The 19,092-nt window shown below is 44.6% G+C and overlaps 1 protein-coding gene across 1 annotated transcript in view; it reads right to left on the bottom strand.

Moving 5' to 3' along the window:
- The window catches only part of STX8 (syntaxin 8), a 111,671-nt gene that overhangs the window by 25,245 nt on the left and 67,334 nt on the right, over positions 1–19,092 (bottom strand). Inside the window, exon 7 of the mRNA XM_064522476.1 lies at positions 17,325–17,426. Coding sequence (XP_064378546.1) covers positions 17,325–17,426 — 102 coding nt within the window. The remainder of the gene's footprint in view (positions 1–17,324; positions 17,427–19,092) is intronic.

Genomic DNA, 19,092 nt, shown 5'->3' with positions numbered 1-19,092 from the left:
AACAAGCATAAGACAGTTAAGTATCCATAGGAAGTAGTATAGAGGACGTGGCAAAATAACCATGCGTCAAAAGGAAACGTTAATAATGTTATTACCAAAGTAAGCAGTAAAGCAGAAATACTAACACCGGGAAAGAGGTGCAGAAATTATGAGAGATTAAGGAACAAAGTGTGTGGCCACCTGGAACAAAAACTGCAACCAAGAATAAAGCTGCGAGATGGAGACGTAGAGGAGAGTAAATGACTTCTCAATAAGGCACGGTGAAACGCTTTCAGCAATTAACAAATTCACTGAAAACACACATTTCCAGTCACACCAAAACTATTTACAAATCTAGGTCAAATTCATCAAATAGTTCCAGGGCAAGAAAGAAAAACAGAATGAGGTTTGTACAATGCGATGGGGGAGGGCACGGAAGAAGGTCAGAAAAGTAACCACCATGTCCCTCTTGCACAATGTTTCCGATGCTAAAGGAACTCATCCAGGCTGCACAGAACATGGATTCGATTCCTGTTTTGGGGTTTTCTGAACTCCGATCTGCCAGTTTTAGGGGAAACATCCTAAACTGCAGGCAACAGGGCATAATATGAGGCAGATCTCCCTCAACTCCCTCTGTAAAAAGCTACTCTCTTTTGCCAAAAGCACTTGGGCAGGAGAAACAGAGCAAGAGTGATTCTACTGACGGAGCAGGACACTGGGCTCCATTCTTTGAAGCAATGAATGTTTCATCACAAGAAGTGTCAAAAACAGAAAGACCAATTCTTGGCAAGTAGGAACACACGGGTTGAGAAGGAGGCCTGTGTTCAAATCCCCCGAAGCAGAGGGGAGAAGTGGATGTGAAGGCTCACAAACATTGGGCAACAGCCTAAAAAAAGGTCTCACTTCAGGCCAGCCTGAGTCCTCGTATGCACAAACGGCTGTTTGCCTCGACGTGGAAAGCCGTGACGCCGGTACGTCCACAGCGCTGCCTCCCGGCACGCAGTGAAGGGGTGAGGTGCAACGAGAGGCCCGACGATCCGCGTCCCCACGTCATCTCACACGCGAACGTCAAGCTCTTGGTAACAAAAGAAAGTGGAAATCAACTTTAATTAAAAACTTAGCTGATTCTCAAGCTGTTTCGGGATCTTGCCAAAACGCACACCCCAAATAAAGTGTTTCTAAATCAAAAAGCATGAAGATCAGCCGAAAATGCAAAATTCACAGGAAGAAATTAAGTACTCCCATCTCAGGAAATTGGAACATTACTGTTTATAATGCTGTGTTCCCCTTAAAAGCATGCCATAAAATACTCAGCATGAATCATGTGGCACTGCTAGTATATTTGTAGAAGCCCTAAACATGGGATTTTCTGACTTTTGAGTCTTAAATTCAATATCAAGGTGGGAAATTAATATTTTTGCATTTTCTTTAAATGCCCCCAAAACATTTTCTGCTTCTTTAGCAGGAATGAGTCACTTTGGCTCTAACAAGGTGCTTTTCCAAAACTTTTTAGCAGTACTGCTGCCTTCATAATGCTCTAGAGCTAAATACAAAACATTGTCTGTTGGGATCCCCAAAGACACTATAAACACTACAGTAGTTAAAAAAAAAAAAAAGAAAAAAAACCTGCAGGGGCTGGAAGTCTTACAGCGTTAAATAAAATCACCAAGCTCAGGGAGAAGCAATAAAGCCAGGAACTCTTTGGTTCTGCAGAGTTTATACTTTCCAGATCCCTGAACCTTTGGTTCTTGCGGACCTGGGAGAGTTCACGCAAACAGGTATATAAAAGGATTATGCTAAAGCCTAACCCTCATGATATGGCATGATATTCTACAAAATACCTGTCTTGTGGTCTTTTCTCATGGGCAACCAGAAGCAAGTGACAAAGCATTACAAATATCTGTATAAACCACAAATTCCCTCTCCTTCAGCCTATGCTGGAGCCCAGGTGAGGGGCAAGAGAAAGCAGTTATCGCCTAGAAGGAGGGCACCCTATTATATTACGGATTTCACATCTGAATTACATCCACAGTACCAGAATTGCTCAGCTGTACTCAGCAGCAGAGCTAAGGAAATAGAACAAGGTTACAGAAATTATTGATACATGAACATTATCCCCATTCTACTCTGCCTAATAAACTACCCCCAAATTACAGCTGGCAAGTCATCATCTCCAACTACAGCTGCCAAGCCTTGACAGCCTTCGTTGGGTGCTCTCCAACTTGTGTTAAAAGTTCCTTAGTCTCAACATCCATCACTAACTACTGCCTGAGCTCTACATCTTCAGGCAGCTCAGTCATTTTTTCTCTCTCTCTCTCATTCTGAATTGGTACCAAGGTTTCTCCTTGGATTAGTTTGCAGTCTTCCAAAATATTAACAGAGCAACGTGATGAAGATGAAGTGTTTCGGGCTGGATCCAGAGACATGAGGCTTCTCCAGATGCACGCCAAAGGCCACCTTCAGTCGCTGCGCTGCAGGAGAGTACTTGGCCACCGGGCTGGGACCAAAGACCACATCACGTCTTGTGAGTTGCTGGCTACAGAGTCTATAGCCCCAATTAACCACTAGACTTGAAGACACACCTTGAACTGGACAGGAAGAAACACTTCACTAAACACTTGCTAAGCCCCGCAGAAGTGCAGAGACTATAAAACACTTAATTTTAGGTCTGCATTTGCTGCCTCAGGTATGCATATTTTGCTTCTCGTTTTTGAACCTTAATAGCGGGACTCTGAAGGTCCAGAGGTCCTGATTTGATACCACCAGGCTCACTGCTTGTTCATATTAAAGTTTTCTCTCTGATTGTCAGATAAAAGGAAATCAAATCAGTGGTCCCCTCCCAATCAAGAGACATGAAGAAGAATACAAAGGACCGTAGCATTTATTTGCAATCACTCTGGGCAAACAGGGTGCTGAGGGAAATGTCAGCCACATTTCTCCATACCATACGCTTTAAAATAAGCCCATTACTTGGGCTGGATTAGATTCTTCTGGGTGATTTTCAAGGTCATTAGAATTACCCACTCCTCAAGCCATTCCTCTAACAGCTAATCATCTAACCAGCCCATGAAATTTCAAAGCTAATATTCCTCCCTCTGTAAATACAAACACAGGCACCAGCTACTTAAGAAATAGTGTTTGCCCTTCCTGGTTTAACCTCTGACCCTCCATTAAGGCTGATGAACGAGGCTGGGGAACACATTACAAAACCCGTCCTACCCCCCACCAATTTTGTGTTTGCCCGCATACACTGCACAGAAAGGTTAGCTGGTTCCAGGTTTCTAAGCAAGGCTCACACAATCGCTCCCGCTGTCTGTGCAGGGATGTGGGCTCGCTCGCGCAAACAAGGGGTGACCTCTGGCAATGCCTGCCTTGCACTCGCTACTGTCTTCAGTTTGGCAACACGGCACAAAGGCGGCGTGCATGTCTACACCGGCCGGGCTGAGCCCCCTATTCAGCGGGGGCCGGAGCTTCGCACGTCACGGGCCCCCTAGAGACAAAGCCCGCAAGTTTCTTAATTAAGTCCAAGTGAAAGACAGCCTAAAAGCATCCCCACTTACATCTTCAGAGTACCTTCGGCGTGGACTTCAAAAGCGCACAGTACACTGCCCGTCAAATCAAGGCCTTAATAGCCGGCTGGCAGTTTTCTCCTCTTGTAAGTACAGAATGCCGGTGCCTTCGGCACGGCCTCTTCAGCCTCCTCGCCTCGTCCCGGCGATTTTAGACATGTCCCTGGTTTAGAGAGGAGGAAACAAAGGGGCTTCTTGTGTGCCAGAAGCTCTCCAGAGGGTCTGCGTTTCAGTGCACCCTTCTCCCAAGTAGGGTAGCGTCTGGAGAGCTCTTTAGCCATTCTCGTCTCATTACCGTTTCCAGGAGGGATCAAAGAACATATTAAAAAATATCTAAGTACAATTCCTGCTATGGAAGGAGAATATATAAAATTTTCCCCGATCCATCACATTATTATTAGCTGTCTCTTCGTGAAACCAGTTTTTATTTCCGCTGAACTGCCTTTCCGTAAATCCCGTGGAAGTCTCCACACATACGTCCCACCGAACCCCCCGCGTCTCCCGAACCAGGCTGGGATCTGCTCCTTGCAAACAGAACATGATTATTCCCAGGCAGCAAGGCACCAGGAGCAGGAATTGCTTTAATTTTGTCCCCTCGTAGCAGCTGCTCGGGGCGGCTGGGAGATGGCTGCGGTAACGACGCTGGGATGAATACTAAAGAAGCACTGAGGCATTGCACCCCGCGGCCGGGGGGGCGACCGGGGCAGCGCTTGCTCCTTGCAGGAAGCAAACCCGTGAGCTTCACGTGGCCAAAAGGAGCCTTTTCCCCCTCCGCCCCGTATCTCCGCGTTCGCCGACCCTGCCGGCAGAACTCCTCTGCACCTGCCCAGCCTGTAAAGGCATCACCTGCAGCGCCGAGCGCGTGACGTGCCCACCGCCCCGCCGCGGCCGACCCTCGCGCTCCCGCCGCCGCAATTCTTCGCTTTCTCATTAGAAATGCCCGGCAACATCCACCAGACAAAGACACTGCAAACAAAGTGCGCGGAGAAGGGGGGGAAGGGGAAGAGGAGAGGATTTTTTTTTTTTTTGGAAGAAAGAAAGAAGTGCAGAGGAATTCTTCATTCACTGATCTGCAGAATACATTAATATCCTGAACTGTTGGCACAGCCTCCAGTGCTCGGGGGACCAACAATGCGAGCAATGACTCCGAGTCTGGGATCTTCAAATAAACCACCCCTGCTGTCATGGCCACCGGGAAAGAGAATAACAGCGATATTAGCTGACCTTCATTTTGTTGTTTCTCCAGACCTGACTGCTAGACCTCTGTTTGCCTGTTACTAGGATTTCTTGGCGGAAAAATGTAAGCATTTCCTAGACGATACAAGAGGCAGTTTATTAGGTAAATAAACCAGGCCCTAAGCGGTCGCTTCTGCTTGATAATGAGGAGGGAAGGAAAGGACCAGACCTCCCTGCGCCACCTAAAATAACCCCAATCAATGCTCTATAACTAACCCGGCGTGCATATTTTTAAACAGACAGTTAATGAACAAGAGAAGGTCATTTTAGCCTAGCCAACTTGTGAGCAAAACCATTTGCTCAGAAAACTATAGGCCATAAAATCACAGCAGGCACCGTCTGTATCGTATAAAACTGTCCATCTATGGGAGCAGAAAGAAGTTTAAAATAAGCATATTCTCCCAGACTTCTTAGAAACAAGGCATCAAGGGGGAAATGTTTGTAGAGCAGTCTTCCATGAAGGGCCACGGAGAAGAGCGTAAAAAGTACTTCTGCAGCACACCTCGCACAGCCCCGTTCCCAGCTGATCGCCAGGAGCTGCAGTGATAAACATGATTTAATTATTAGCAATTGCCTAGAGACAACAACCAAAGCCGTTTTGCGAGCCTGCAGCACCTCCTGCAAAGGCTACTGCAGCAAACCAGAGGTACGTTTGACGTTTCCCAGTATCTCTCAGAGATAACTGTAATAACCAGACAGTTGTAGAAGGCTTGGAAAATGAAGTTTCCACTGCAACAGCGCTAGTGACACTGTTCTCCTTGCCAAAAGAGCAATGTTTTGGTGCTTTTTTTTTTTTTTTTTTAATACAAGATAACTGCAATACAGTAGCTACTGTATGAGACAGTCCAAGTGGGGATGTGGTACAAGACAACTCTAATGCATGAAACTCTACACAAGGTACTCAACTTCACACCTGCAACTGATCTTTAAACTGCAGTACTCACCAGGGTTTCACAGCAAAGTCACTAATGCAAGCTAGTCGTACTGCTGCAGAGATCAACCCCTTCCCTCCTTTCTTGCCTCCACCCCCAAAACTAAAAAATTATTTCAGGAGCAGACAGGCTGTAAATCAGAACTAAATTCTACTTGGCTAAATGCAGATCTGTGCGTGGCAAACCACGTTCCTGCCGCTGGAGTTCGACCTGCTTTGCAGACTAACAAACGGCCTCGAGGAGTTCACAATTGATGGCTACATTGCACTGCAAAAGCTGACACGCACCTCTGCACTGATTTTGCCACCAGGGTTTAGAAATCGGTGCAAACCCTCGCTCCAGCACTCTTACACCACCATCAACATGTGTCCTGTATGTTTTATCTCATAACTGCGTGACATCCAACAGCATGACGTTCAAAGGACACAAAACCTACCCGAACCTTTGGGCAAATAGACAGCTAGCCCGAGCTGAGCTCCAGGCTCCCATGGGTACCCACTGAAGCTACCTTAAAGGCCATGTTCACCAGAGTGGCAAACGCACCTTCAAGCTGTGTCAGAGCGATGTCAAAGACGTGGATCACAATCTGCAAAAGCTACATTCACATACAAGGTTAATGCTGGTTAGGGCTGGTTTATCAAACTTACGACGTAAAACCCGGCTTCTCACACTTGAGAGTCTGGAGAAGCAAATTTGGCCGCAACTTGATGTTCCTCTAAAAGGAAGATGGTGAAGGTCTTTTCCAGAGGCAGCATGCTCTTGGATCAGCTCACGTCAGCAAGTCCAATCTAATGCACCGCTGCCAGACATGAAACAGTCTCTTTCCACAGCTGCACAGTCTTTTATTAGCTTAAGTCAGTTCAGAAACCATTCCCCTCGAGACCTAGCAGGAAGTTAGGTGTCGACGGGTGCACTATCACGTCGCACCTAACCCAGCATTAGAAGGTTGCTATCAAAAGGGCTGGTCCCATACAACCCCCAGCTCTCCCCTGAGCTGGATCTAGGGTTCACGCAGCTATAGCATAAATCGCTTCCGTGGACTGACCCAGTGGAAGCCCATATCCGTTCATCAGCTCACCCTGGAGATGTGACGGGGAGGTCCTGCTCTGGACACACAGCAGGACAGAGCCCGTCGGTGGCAGCAGCTGCTGCGTGTCTTGTGAAACAGCACCCGCAGCACTTACTTTCCAACCGAAACCTAACTTCTGCTGGCTTTCTGGCTCCCACTGATGCTTCTGAATATCTCCGTGGGGCTTTTCCCAATCAAGTCCCACAGCCCCAACACAACAAAGCTGAGTTGCTTTCAGCAGCACTAAACACAGTGCTAGAATGAGAATAGCCTCTAGTCTACGACTATTCTCACAGATGCAACTTGTCCACATAACCAAACGCAAGGCTCCCATACGTCTTCCCAGTACAAAATCACCAATCCCAGATGTGCAACATGGTTTAATTAACACTCTTGCTGGAAGCTTAACTTCTGCCATTTGAGTGCTTCAAGACGAATCCTGCAAAAACATATTTGATTTTCACCTTAACAACTTAAAAAAAAACCCCAAAACAACAACAAAAAAACAGAGACTTTGGACATTTCCAATCAAACATGAAAATCCATATTCCTAAGAAGGGCCTAGATATTTTAGCAAGGCTGCATCAATTATATTAAGGCCTGTATTTTGGCAAAACAAGAAAGATTTGAGATCATAGCCCTTGTTGATTTATATACCCGATTGCTGGTATGATCAGCATCCTCCACATATCTCAGAAAGCCCTGAAGAAACAGCCTAACCACTTGGTCCATAGCGAACTAATTTCTCCATTGACCACATCCTCCAAGTATTGTTGTGTCCCACAATCCTGTCCCTCCAGTGCCTGGGGCCAGCGAAACAGGCTTACAGATGCCGGATCCTCACTGTCTGGGCATTTTGTTTGCAACAGCAACGTGCCCAGTCTGCTCAGGACAGTGTCTTCGGCTAGGATAGATTTAGCAATAAACAAGCAATAAAAAGGCCAAAGGAGGCTTGAAATGACTTGCTTTACCAAAATACAAGATGCTTCACGACTTTCCTGTTCACTGTGCATTTGGGAGCCAAAAATGAAGGCAGAATTTCAAAGTCATAGGAAATAATGCAACCGGTTAACTCAGAAATTTCCCCTCAATTTATTTTTAACATGACATGAAATCCCCAGGCCAGAACACCGTTGCACTTCAACTCTGAAGATCGGGTAGAGTAATTATTTTGTCACCGAGATTGTTATGAAAGAAAAGGCAGAAGGAGGCAAGTTTCAGCCTCTTTGGTAATGTACAAATTAACACATTTCAGCACCATTTTCAGAAATATAACTTAATGATTTAATTCCGCAACATGTATCCTTGGAAACCAAGCTGTAAGCAGTTGCCCTTGGATATTTCGCACAATTCCAATTTTTTTTTCCAAGTATTCAAATATAACTAATTACTTGGCCTTTTGGAGTGATGGACAGCTTGGGGGAGCAGGGAGCCCACGGGCTTAGTCTACCACTAGCCTGGTACAACCCTGCTACATGGGTTGACAACAGCTGCTCTAAATCTCCTGATAGGTATGAACAAGCATTGATGAAGTTCAGTCTGTTTGAACAGCTGCATATGCAAATGTAATTAAGTAGGTGTCTACTGCCTATTCCTTCGCTATGCATGCCCCCCCTCCTCTCTCGCTAGCAGACTATATCCCTACTCTCCCCTTACGCTTTCTCCTAACAGGGAAAGTCATTGCCATTTCAAACTAGTTGCCATTTCATAGCTTCACACTTAAGCCTATGCCTGATTTACGTGTCACGAATGAGTCTCAAACACCACTCTTCAGCTCCCTCTATCATCATTTTAGGTGCCGTAAAATTTTGGGCTCAGCTACTAAACAGCAGCTTATTTTGCAGCCTCAAACTTCCGTAAACGCAGCCCAAACGATGACATGACACCGGCACTTGAAATGTGAAACCCCTTCTAGTATACCAAAGCCAAGTACTATCTCTCCCACCTCATCTTAAAATGACCAATTTGTGGCTGCCCTTTATTCTTTAATTATAGTACTTTTGCTGCACAACCTTAGGTACGCCACTTCACTTGTTTCTTCTAGCTGTGAAAGAGTTATTCAGAGAGATGCTCTGGGAATCACCACAACCAGAAAAAAGCAGCCAGGAAGGATAATACGGATGCAGAAGACCCAGTCATACCTAGAGCACGCAATCACTGCTGGATTCAGAGAACCTAGTGCTTGGTGGGAGGATGGAGAAGGTCACAACAGTTCTGTAGGGTCTTAGTGTCACCGCATAAACTTTCATTGCAGGAGACACACTAATTAATGAAGCGGGAAGGCCCGAGGTACGCAGAACTCCAGGTCTCCTTCACTATCAAACATTTCAAAAACTTATCTGGGATGTGTACGCCAGAACCAGAGAGCAGATGTAACAGCAGAGAAAGGTGGTTGTTCCTTCTCCTACATGGACTGAACACAAAAGCAGCATCTGTATTACTGGACCGGGGAAGGGAAAAGTGATCTCAGCAACTACGAGTCTGTCTAACCTCAACAGGATGAAAGGCTCTAGAGCAAATTGGGAAAAAAGAATAATTAGAACATGAAACTAAATAGTAAACAGGGTAGAAAATGTGGGTCTACTGAAGGAAAACTGTATCAAAACAAGCTTGCCAGGTTAGCCTCATAAGATAAAGAATTTTCTAGACAAAGAAATGTAATAGATCCCATCCATGCAGACTTCAGCAAAACATTTGATACAGTGCCACATGGGAAATTATTAAATGAAAAAGATGAGGATTAGCCGAACCGTAAGGCTAGGAAACTGGTGAAAGAGGAAGTAGTGTTGAAAGAGCTATCAGTATAGATGGAGGTCACCAGAGGAGTTCCTTAAGGAATGGTCAGGAGACTGATCTTATTAAATACTTTTATTAATGATCTTGGCACAAAAAGTAAGCGTGCTGATGAAATTTGCTGATGACACAAAGTTGGAAAGCATAACCAGCACAGAGGAAAGCTGGGATAACACACAGGAACAAAAATTGAGTAACTTTGAAATTTAATAATGCAAAAGAGGAGGCCACGTACTTGGGACAAACAATAGTTTGTGCTATGAGTTGGGAAGAAACTGAACTCAGGTAGAAAACACGCAAGAATGAGAAAGGCCCAAGCAAACGGCTGAACACAAAACTGACTGAGGCACCAACACGCTATGACTGCGGAGGAGACCTTAAGATCCAGCAGCCGGAGAAGCATTAGTATGGTTGGACATGTGTCCATTTGTGAGAACGCACTGAGAATCCTGCGGCCAGCTCCCACTGCTCATGTTAACGAAAGATGAGTTTAAGTAGGAAGAAGTGCAAAATAAAAAGGCTTATCAGAGAACACAGAGATGATTTTAAGAGATTAAAACATAAAGACGCTTGTTCAGACTAAAAAAACAAAGGCTGGGAGCGAACACGGAGCGATCTCTTAGACACACACATCTGGGGGAGTAAAATACAAAAGGGGGAAAAGAATTATTCAAGACACCAGAATAAGGGCTGCACGAGGACAAAATGAAGTATCCCTGACAAGTCTGGGCTGGCAATAAGTTTCTGAATTCCAACAGGAGTAACGGGGGTGGAAAAACAACCTTGTTTTCAGAAATTCATCTTGAAGCAATTCTGTACCCCAGAAGGCCTCTTCCTGTCCCGTATTCCTAAATACATATATAGTTTACGCCACCGGTAAGTGCTCCTCACCTGGAAAGTAGTATATAAAGTAACGGCATTTTTTTTTTTAACTGGTTGTGACTGCTTAGGTCCAGAGTCCTTGGTCAGCTGAATCCATTCCAACACTCAGCATGAGCAATTTTAGGACAAATGCTTAAACTATTAATACAAAGCATACAAGAAGGAGGCATTGAAAGTCCACAAACTAGATGGAGGGTACAAACAGCACTTGAGGGAGCAAGGACCAGACTGCTGGGCGTACCGACACAGCCACCAGGAAAGGAATGATCTCAGCCCTGCGCCTGACCTTTTTTCCGTGTATTTTCTGAATCAGAAAGCACAGTTTGTGATCTGTTTCCCTGATACAGTTAGTCGCCTAGTGAGTTTCTCACCTGCTCCTCTGGGGCTCAGAGCTAACAGAGGAGAGGAAAAGTGGTTAATGTTATGGGAAAACAAGATGGCAAAAGCAAAGAAATGAACCCGAAGTCTTTGATTAGCAAACTACCGAAACTGCTGGACTTATCCTTTAAAAGTTGTTCCATTAACATAATTAATGAAGCCACATTTCCTTCCTTGTCTCAGAGCTAATGTGCTTTGAGGATTCTCTGGTGTCTAATGAGAGTTGAGTGCATCCTGCATTCTCTCCCCCAACGGGGACCTTAATTGGGTCTCTCATCTAACGAGCATAGACAGCCAGGTAAACCTGTAGGAGCTTCTTATCTTTGTGACCTCTACCTCCAACTAATTTCAGCTTCAATTAGCCGATGAGTTTGGAAGTCAGCCGGGCAAGGTGAATGAAGAACAGAGCCGCGCGTGCACAACGTGACTGCGGAGCCGTCAGTTCCTCCAGAAACCAGGCTAACCTCCACCGCGTTTCAACTCCCCCAGTTTTCAGCTCACTTGAGTTCTCACAAAGAACGAAACTGAGCTGTAAGAGAGGAAGAAAACATTTTTTGACCTTTCAGACAATAACTACAAAACAAGGGAGGATGGACACTACATACTGGATCAAGACTCCAGGTAGCAAGACTAGCGGCAAGCCCGAATTTGAGGAGAGGGGTTGGACAGCAGGTACTCTGACAAAGGCTGGCTTACAGCAAGCTAGAGCCATAGGAGGAGGGAACATGGGAAAGAGAATGGCCTACACTAAACTCCAGTCATCCTTTTAACTACCGACTGCTGTCACTTAGCTACCTCCCTGAACTCCCGCCAGTCCTAGGGCATTAGAGCACTTATCACACCAGCAATCTGTGAAGATAGCAGTGATGAGCCCAATTTATCCAACAGCTTCATTTTAGCTTCAGCTAAAGTTTCTTCTCAAAGTTCTCTCTCGGTGATAACAGCTCAGTACAAACTCTTCTATACAATTGCTTGAAATGGAAGAAACTGAAGGGAAGGTGGGGGAAAAAAAAGTCACATACACAGAAAAATACAACCGGCCAGGCCAAGAAAACTCAGCACGTACAAGCATGGACAGGTGACTCAGAACCAATGCAGTTGTCGGAGCAGCACTCGGGAGGAATATTGGTGTAAGTTTTCTGAGAATCAGATTGCAGGAAAGGTTGATTTAATGTCACATTACACCAACTTCTCCACTGCACTAAGAAAAAAAAAAATTGATGGAGACTTGCTCATCTAAACACACAACGTACGTCAGAGGAACAAACCTGAGTAACTGCCATCCATAATTTATAAAGCAAATTAAATCCATGGCAAAAATAACTATAACTTAGAACAGAGCGATCGTAGAATCTGGCAGGAAAAGGCCACAGCCTGCATGAATCATTACTTTCTAGAGGAAACCTTATATAATCCAAGCTGCCTTGTTTTAAAACAAACTACACTTCCTGAAAACTCAAACTGGTTGGCGTGGCAAAGTTCTGCATTTGATTCAGATATCTTGGTGATTTGCTAAGATACATTAAAGAAAAAGTTACTACTAACTTTATGATAGCCTAGGTCCTGCTTTCAGCATCTTTAAAAACCTCTAAGGGAAAGCAAAGGAACATGAGAGAGATCTACCTGGGTCCCTGAGAAAGGCGATTAGATTGCAATGCCATCTTGTGGAATAGGAGAAAATGAAAGATTGGGAAAAAAAAAATTGCTCAGCCACCACTTTGCAATTGTATATTATTTCACAGAGACACAGGCATTGGTGAGGGTCCAGCAGGGATGTACATTCAGTTGTGGTTGTTCCTCATTTTCCTGGAAGGTTAAAGGTATACAGACTAACAACTTGCAAAGACATGTCTCCTTCCCTCACAACTGTTCAGAAGACATTCAATCAGAAAAAGAGTCTGGCCTTTTCACTTGTTTTTAGCTTTCACAATGACAAAGTCACAATCTTCTTTGCTGCTTCCCCAAGAAAAAAGCCTTTCTCTTAGCCAGGCCCTCTGCTACAGGAAAGCCACCAGGTTGAGTTACTTGGGTAAGAAGAGGAATAGGACCAAACTGATTCCATCCAGACTGTTCCCCCCACCAATTAATGAGATAGTTTAGCAGGATCTGAAGAACATTTCTGTGCAACCCGGACGTGTGCTCAAGTCCAACCACACATTCTATCTAGAAAAACAAAAGTCCACTACATCCAAAGGCCATTTAAGTACTTTTTCTGTGACTGGGGGACTCTCTCTATACATAACCTCAAAAGAATTTGGTTGCGATGGCCTTTACATGTGGCAACTTTGCTCTCACAGCTGTGTCATACGTTGCTAAAATCACCATAGCCCATTCAGACATGAAAACATCAGGCAACAGGATACTCTCATTGCTGACAAAGCCCATTTTAGCCAACTTCTCTGGGAGGATGCCTACTTAAAAATCTTTAAGTAGAAAAATGACAGAAATCAAGGAAGGGGTGGAAAAGCTATCCAAGAAAACACCATCCAGGTAAACTGGGATCTGAGGAAGAAGCATGTCTTTCTCCTCTCCATGAATAGGCCAACTACAACCCACAGGCTGGAAGAACGACTCACGGGCTCTTTGCAGACTCCTGACAAGTACCAAGTGCTCAAACCTGATGATGAACAGAATTCAAAACAGCACACGCAGCTGTATATTGTGTTAAGAGCAGTCATGTTTGGGAGCTCTTACAAAACCTGCGCACATTTACTTGGAACGTCATGCATCCCAAAAAGAGGAACCGTAAACCCACAGCCCTCGGGGATCTGAAGCACCGGGAGAGTGTGCTTAAGCTGCTGAGGTCTGGGGACAGGGATGAAAGAGGGAAGCCTAGCGCTGGCAGGCTCCGAGCTCCCACTTCTCCTGAAAACAGGTTTCGTTGCCCATTAGCAGAAGTGCCAAAGATGCCAAGGTAAGAGCTAATGCCAGAGCCTGCTTGGGCCACGGGAGGCTTAAAACCACACCAGGTCGGTGCAGTGCAACCCAAACAGGGTGGGGAGAACGAGAGCAACGCAACAGCACTCATTCTAGGGCAGTCACTTCCTCTAAACAAACCTTTTTTACCCAAGGAATTGGAACGGATGAGATCAAAATCAGCCATCTCTACCTAGGAAAATCAAAAATACTGAAGGAATCAAGAGTGCTGTATCAGTAAGGTATCAGGACATTTGCCATACAGTCAGCTTGTTCCAGCCTGAGGGTTTGTTTGGGGGGAAGGAAGGTTGCTTATTTTCCCTAGCATCTCAGCTTTAACTATACCTTCATTTACTTTTTTTTTTTTTTTTTAATTCTAATGCAGTTCTTAAAAGGATAATCTGAGCGTTAAGTGTCTAATGAAAATACTAGTGATAAATTGCTAATGAGTGTTATTCTGCACAAAAAACCCTAAAGGTATGCAAACTGGGGGAGAGGGGGGACAGGGTCAGACACAAACAAACCCAAGACAGCCAGCGGTAAAACTGAAAAGTTAGGACTGTACACTCAGTCATTCCTGTAGCAAACTTGGTAGAGGCAGCCTAACATTTGATTAATGATTTGCACACACACTGTGGTGAAAACTGAATTCCAAGAAATACATATTCCCTAACATCCCTTCTATATGCCCAGCACACACTGAACAGAAATAAAACAATGCCAAGTAGCATACAAGTATTTATTTGCAGATGACCAATGATTTTCAACAATAACTTCATAAAATGCAGCACACTGAGCATGACACAGTGAGCCTATCTCAATTATTCCTCCGTTGCAATCAACGGGAGCTTCCCCTGCCATCAACGCGGGGCTCCCTGGGGCACCAAGGCAGACGTGCTCCCAACCGGGCAGCCTTCACCGCGGAGAATCGAGGACTGGGATTGCCAAATAAGCTGCAACTGAAACAAGACATCCAAAACAACCTGAAGATTTCTGTCCTAGCTGAGTGTGGCTTAAGGCAGAGTAAAAATTTAGAAGCTGCTGTCTGTAACACGTCCTGACCAAGCGATGCCTCTGTCCGAGCAGATAGGCACCTAGAGCGTGACGCACACAAGTCATGCTTTCCATCGGGAACAACCGCTAACACTTGGAATTATGTTCGCATGAGAGCAAGACATTGAAATATTGATTAAAGTTGGATTTCATCAGCAATACTTTGATTTTATTATTATACTGGCTGCTAACAAAGCCGCACCCATTAATGTGTTACATTCCTGCTCGTAAAAGGGTGATTATTCCACAGCTCGTGCCAGAACGCTCCGCTTGCATCCACATCCAGTTGCTCCAGTATATGCACTCATCATGAAAAAAAAGAGGGGGGAAAAAAGACATTACGATTTCAAATGAGGCACAAACACAAAAATGGCCACATGCTGCAATAGTGCAGATACTGGCTCCAAACAAATGTCTTAATGACTAAGAAGGAAGGGGTGGGGAGAGACAGAGGCAAAGACAGGGCTTTTTATTCCTGTTTTAATCCAAAATAACACTGCTGAAACCAGAGTTGCTCAGCATTTTACCCATTTAAGCAAAATATTAGAGAAAAACTTTGAGAAGTTACCTAACAAGTGCCAGTTCTCCTGGTGTTTGGATTTGATCAAGGGGTAATTATACACACACAGAGGATTTTTTTGATCTTAATATCCCAGTGATTTTCAGTGTTAGGCATAAGAGTAGAAAAGGGATGGGAAGAATGCCTTTAAAGCCTGGGTTTTCCAGCATTATTGTTCAAAAACTCATGATTAGGCAGAGTAAAATAGCAATCTGAGGCAATATAGTGTTTACATATGCCCAAATTGTTATGCAAACACAGGAAGACCTATCGGAGCAGACGGACTAAGGCACCAAGCAGCAGTGCTTCTCACCAGCCCTTCAAGAAAAATGTTTTTCAATGTGGAAAGGGTGAGAGAGGTCACCCCCAAGGAATCCAGCCTGTCCTGGATCCTCCCAGCCTTCCCCTCTCACATCCTCCTCCTCCTCTCCAATTGCCTCCCAGCCAGCGCGGGCTTCAGCGTTAAAGAGACAGGCTCATTATCTAGCAACATTGTTTGGGTTCTGCATTTGCATTAAGACCCTAAAAGGGGGGGGAATACCTCACCAGCGAGAAGCTGCTCACCGCGGACAATGTCCCGTACGAAACCGGTTTCGCTGCTTGCCCCACGAAGGCATTTAGCTTAGCACTTCCCTGCACTTGGGCAGAAAAACTGAAACCACGGAAATTGAGGGGAAGACTCAAAAGGTACAAAGCAGTACTCGGTATAATTCGAGAGCAATTATTTTTAAATTACATAAATCTTGCGTCAGCATTAAAAAACCAAAACAAAAATCAGTCACGGACTCTGCAGTCACGTCTTTCATTCTGTCCGTAGTAGGTATGTGCAAAATCAGAGACAAATGGCTCTGACAAGTCAACTTTAACCTCCAGAAGAGGCCACAGATTTTCATTAACTTATATCAATCAAAAGCTTAGCTTTCAAAAAGATATCACGGATGGAGAATCCATTATATTCCTCAAATATATCCTCACTGCTCAAAAAAAGTCTCACTGCTAGTCTAAGTTTCGTAGCTTTAGCTACCAGCCACCAGATCTTCACCCTACAGAATAAAAGCTCCCCACAAACAAGAAACCCTTTTCTTCACCCAGAAACACGACCAAGTCAACTCTCAACCTTCTCTTTACTAAGCTGCATAAACAAAATTCCTTTAACTTCTCATTATAAGACCATTTTTAAAAGAGTAGAAATCCCTCTTGCAACATTTTGAGTCCTCTCGTTTGTTGAAAATGAACCATGGACACTGAAACTGGACGTACTATTTCCAGGACAGTCTCACTAACCACCTCCAAATTAATACTAAGGAGTGACTGCAGGTGGACAACACTCACCCCCTCCAAGAAAAAGACATTTTCTACCATGATCCACATTATCCTCCCAAGTCTCTGCTATCAAAATCCCCAGCTCTTCACCCTATACATGACACACATTCTTCGACTCGAGATGTATAACCTTGTCTCTGACTATATAAAAAGTGACTCTAGCTTAATTTTACTAGCCTGCATGTAACTTCAAGTGTCATCAGCAAGGATTTCATGTCTTGCAGGCTCTGAAGACCATTTGGCTGAGAACACGCTCCCGCAGGACACCACTACAAATGCCCCCATGGGATCACTCCCCACCGTGAGCATTTTCTGAGAGCTGGGATCTAATGAGGTTTTTTAAACCTAATTAACATGTACCGCACTGATTTCATGTGGTTCTATAATTTCCAATCAGAATATTGCGTAATGCTACGAACAGCTTAAGGAGGTTAACCATATCGACACACAGCAAGTGCGGTAAATCAAACCTGCAACATCAGCCAAAATCACATTTGAGTTTGCAGAGGGCTTCCCCCCCTCCCCGCCCCTTTCAAAGGTTTTCTTCGGGGGGAAGCACAGCGCACACAGCCTCTCAGCACGAGTTTCTAGTCATTTAATAACAGCACAGGATTTGTACTCGACTCATTTCCTACCGCAGGAAGTCGATTTTTGGTCCACCATCTTCACGTGCCGTGTTTGATTGCGAAGCTTGTCATCCGTGTTTTCCACCAGGTTAGTGAGGTCATCAATGATCTCTGGGGAAAGAGAGAAACGCAGCATTAACCTCCCAGCCTCTGAGCATCAGTGCTCACCAACCACGTTTCTCCTGGAGGCTCCAAAGTGGAAACCAGCTGCACCCTTTGGTTTCCCAGTACCACAGTCCAGCGTTCCACAAGGCTGAGAAAAAACACGCACTGAAAGGTCTAAGCCCTGGGAGCCACTGCACAAGAGAAAAAGGTCTTATTGCCTTCGACTTTGGCCTCAGTGCCGTCCTCCACTGGAAGAGCAGAGAGGAGGGAAAAAAAAAAAAGATACAGCCTGAAACATCAGCATCAGCCTAGGTAACCACAGAAGTGAAGTACAGGGCAATGGAAGCCACAAAACATTAGTAAAAGTGGAAGAATTAATGGGTACGCTATAGAAAAATCTCAAATTTCAGTCCCTGGAACACTGCATTTCAACATGCGGAGTTTTATATAGTTATTTATATAGGCATAGGCTGTTATAGAGTCATTAAAACAAATTCAAAATCACTATCTTTGTAAATGCTTTGAAAGCATCCAGTGCAGTCCCGCTCACACGATCGGGGAGGACACGGTGAAAGCCTCACACTGTTTCCATTACCACGATGTACAAATGGCAGCGCTGCCTGCAGCCAAGCTCACCCTTAGGGAGAAGGAAAGTGAGCAAAATTTCTCCTACATCTATTTTTAATAGAGGGGAAAGGGAAGTTTCAAGCCAACCCACACTCAACCTCATGCACTTGATGAATTTATCTTCGCCAGGGAAATCAAACCAGGTAAAAGGCTCAAACTGAGGGCAGTTGGTGGGTTGGGTTTTTTTTAAACACTCAAAATTAAAAGCCCCATTCTGTCATCAAAATTCCTTCTTGCCGATTATTACACTTAAGTTTTGTCGAAAGATGCGGACAGTGCTTGTCCTTGGGAGTACGACTATGCTGCATTTCAGTTGCTTTTTACTCTGCAGGTAAGAATGATTTGTGTGTGTGATAGATTAGGAGGCGGATAGCAGCCAAAAATTGAACGCTATTGCTAAATGTCTTCCTCTGCTTACACTTCTTGCACTTTCTCCACTATTGATCACTGTCTTCATAAATCTAGTCTGTCTTCTCAGATCAGGTCCAGGACAACCACCATGCCAGCTGGCGGGTGCCGAGTCCTGAAGTCATCTGTACACAAGCAGATCCTAGTACCGCATTGCTCAGCTACAGCACTGCTGAAACTTCAAGCTTTAACTGACTTTTATCAAAAGTTAAAGTGCATAAAATTAGCAAGATAGATTGGAAGAATTAGCATGAATATTCTGTTTATTTCTATGCATCGTAACCCTGTATACACGCTACCTGACGATTAAACCAAAGTCCCAACAGCAGCACAGGGCCTTTATTGATCAGCCTTTATTATTTTGACTGTGTTCCTTCAAACTAGAGATTTCCCAAATTCCTTTGTTAGAAGCAAGGTGCTGACACTAAAGATAGCATTCCCCGTACTTCCAAAACTTCCCAGCGATACTAGAGGAATGTCTTATGCCTGCAAGGGAAGCAAGGATGACGTAGTGCCTACATTGCGACATCAGTCCTTACAGCTTCTCAAAATTTATAGAAGTGCTTGAAAGGGAACACTTTCCTCTGCAATTCATCTTCCTGCAGCTAAAGCTGTTTGTTATGCATGGTGCTTTTGC

Source organism: Dromaius novaehollandiae, chromosome 18 (assembly GCF_036370855.1).
Source record: "Dromaius novaehollandiae isolate bDroNov1 chromosome 18, bDroNov1.hap1, whole genome shotgun sequence".
NCBI classification, from domain to species: Eukaryota; Metazoa; Chordata; class Aves; order Casuariiformes; family Dromaiidae; genus Dromaius; species Dromaius novaehollandiae.
This window is presented reverse-complemented; position numbering and strand designations above follow the sequence as displayed.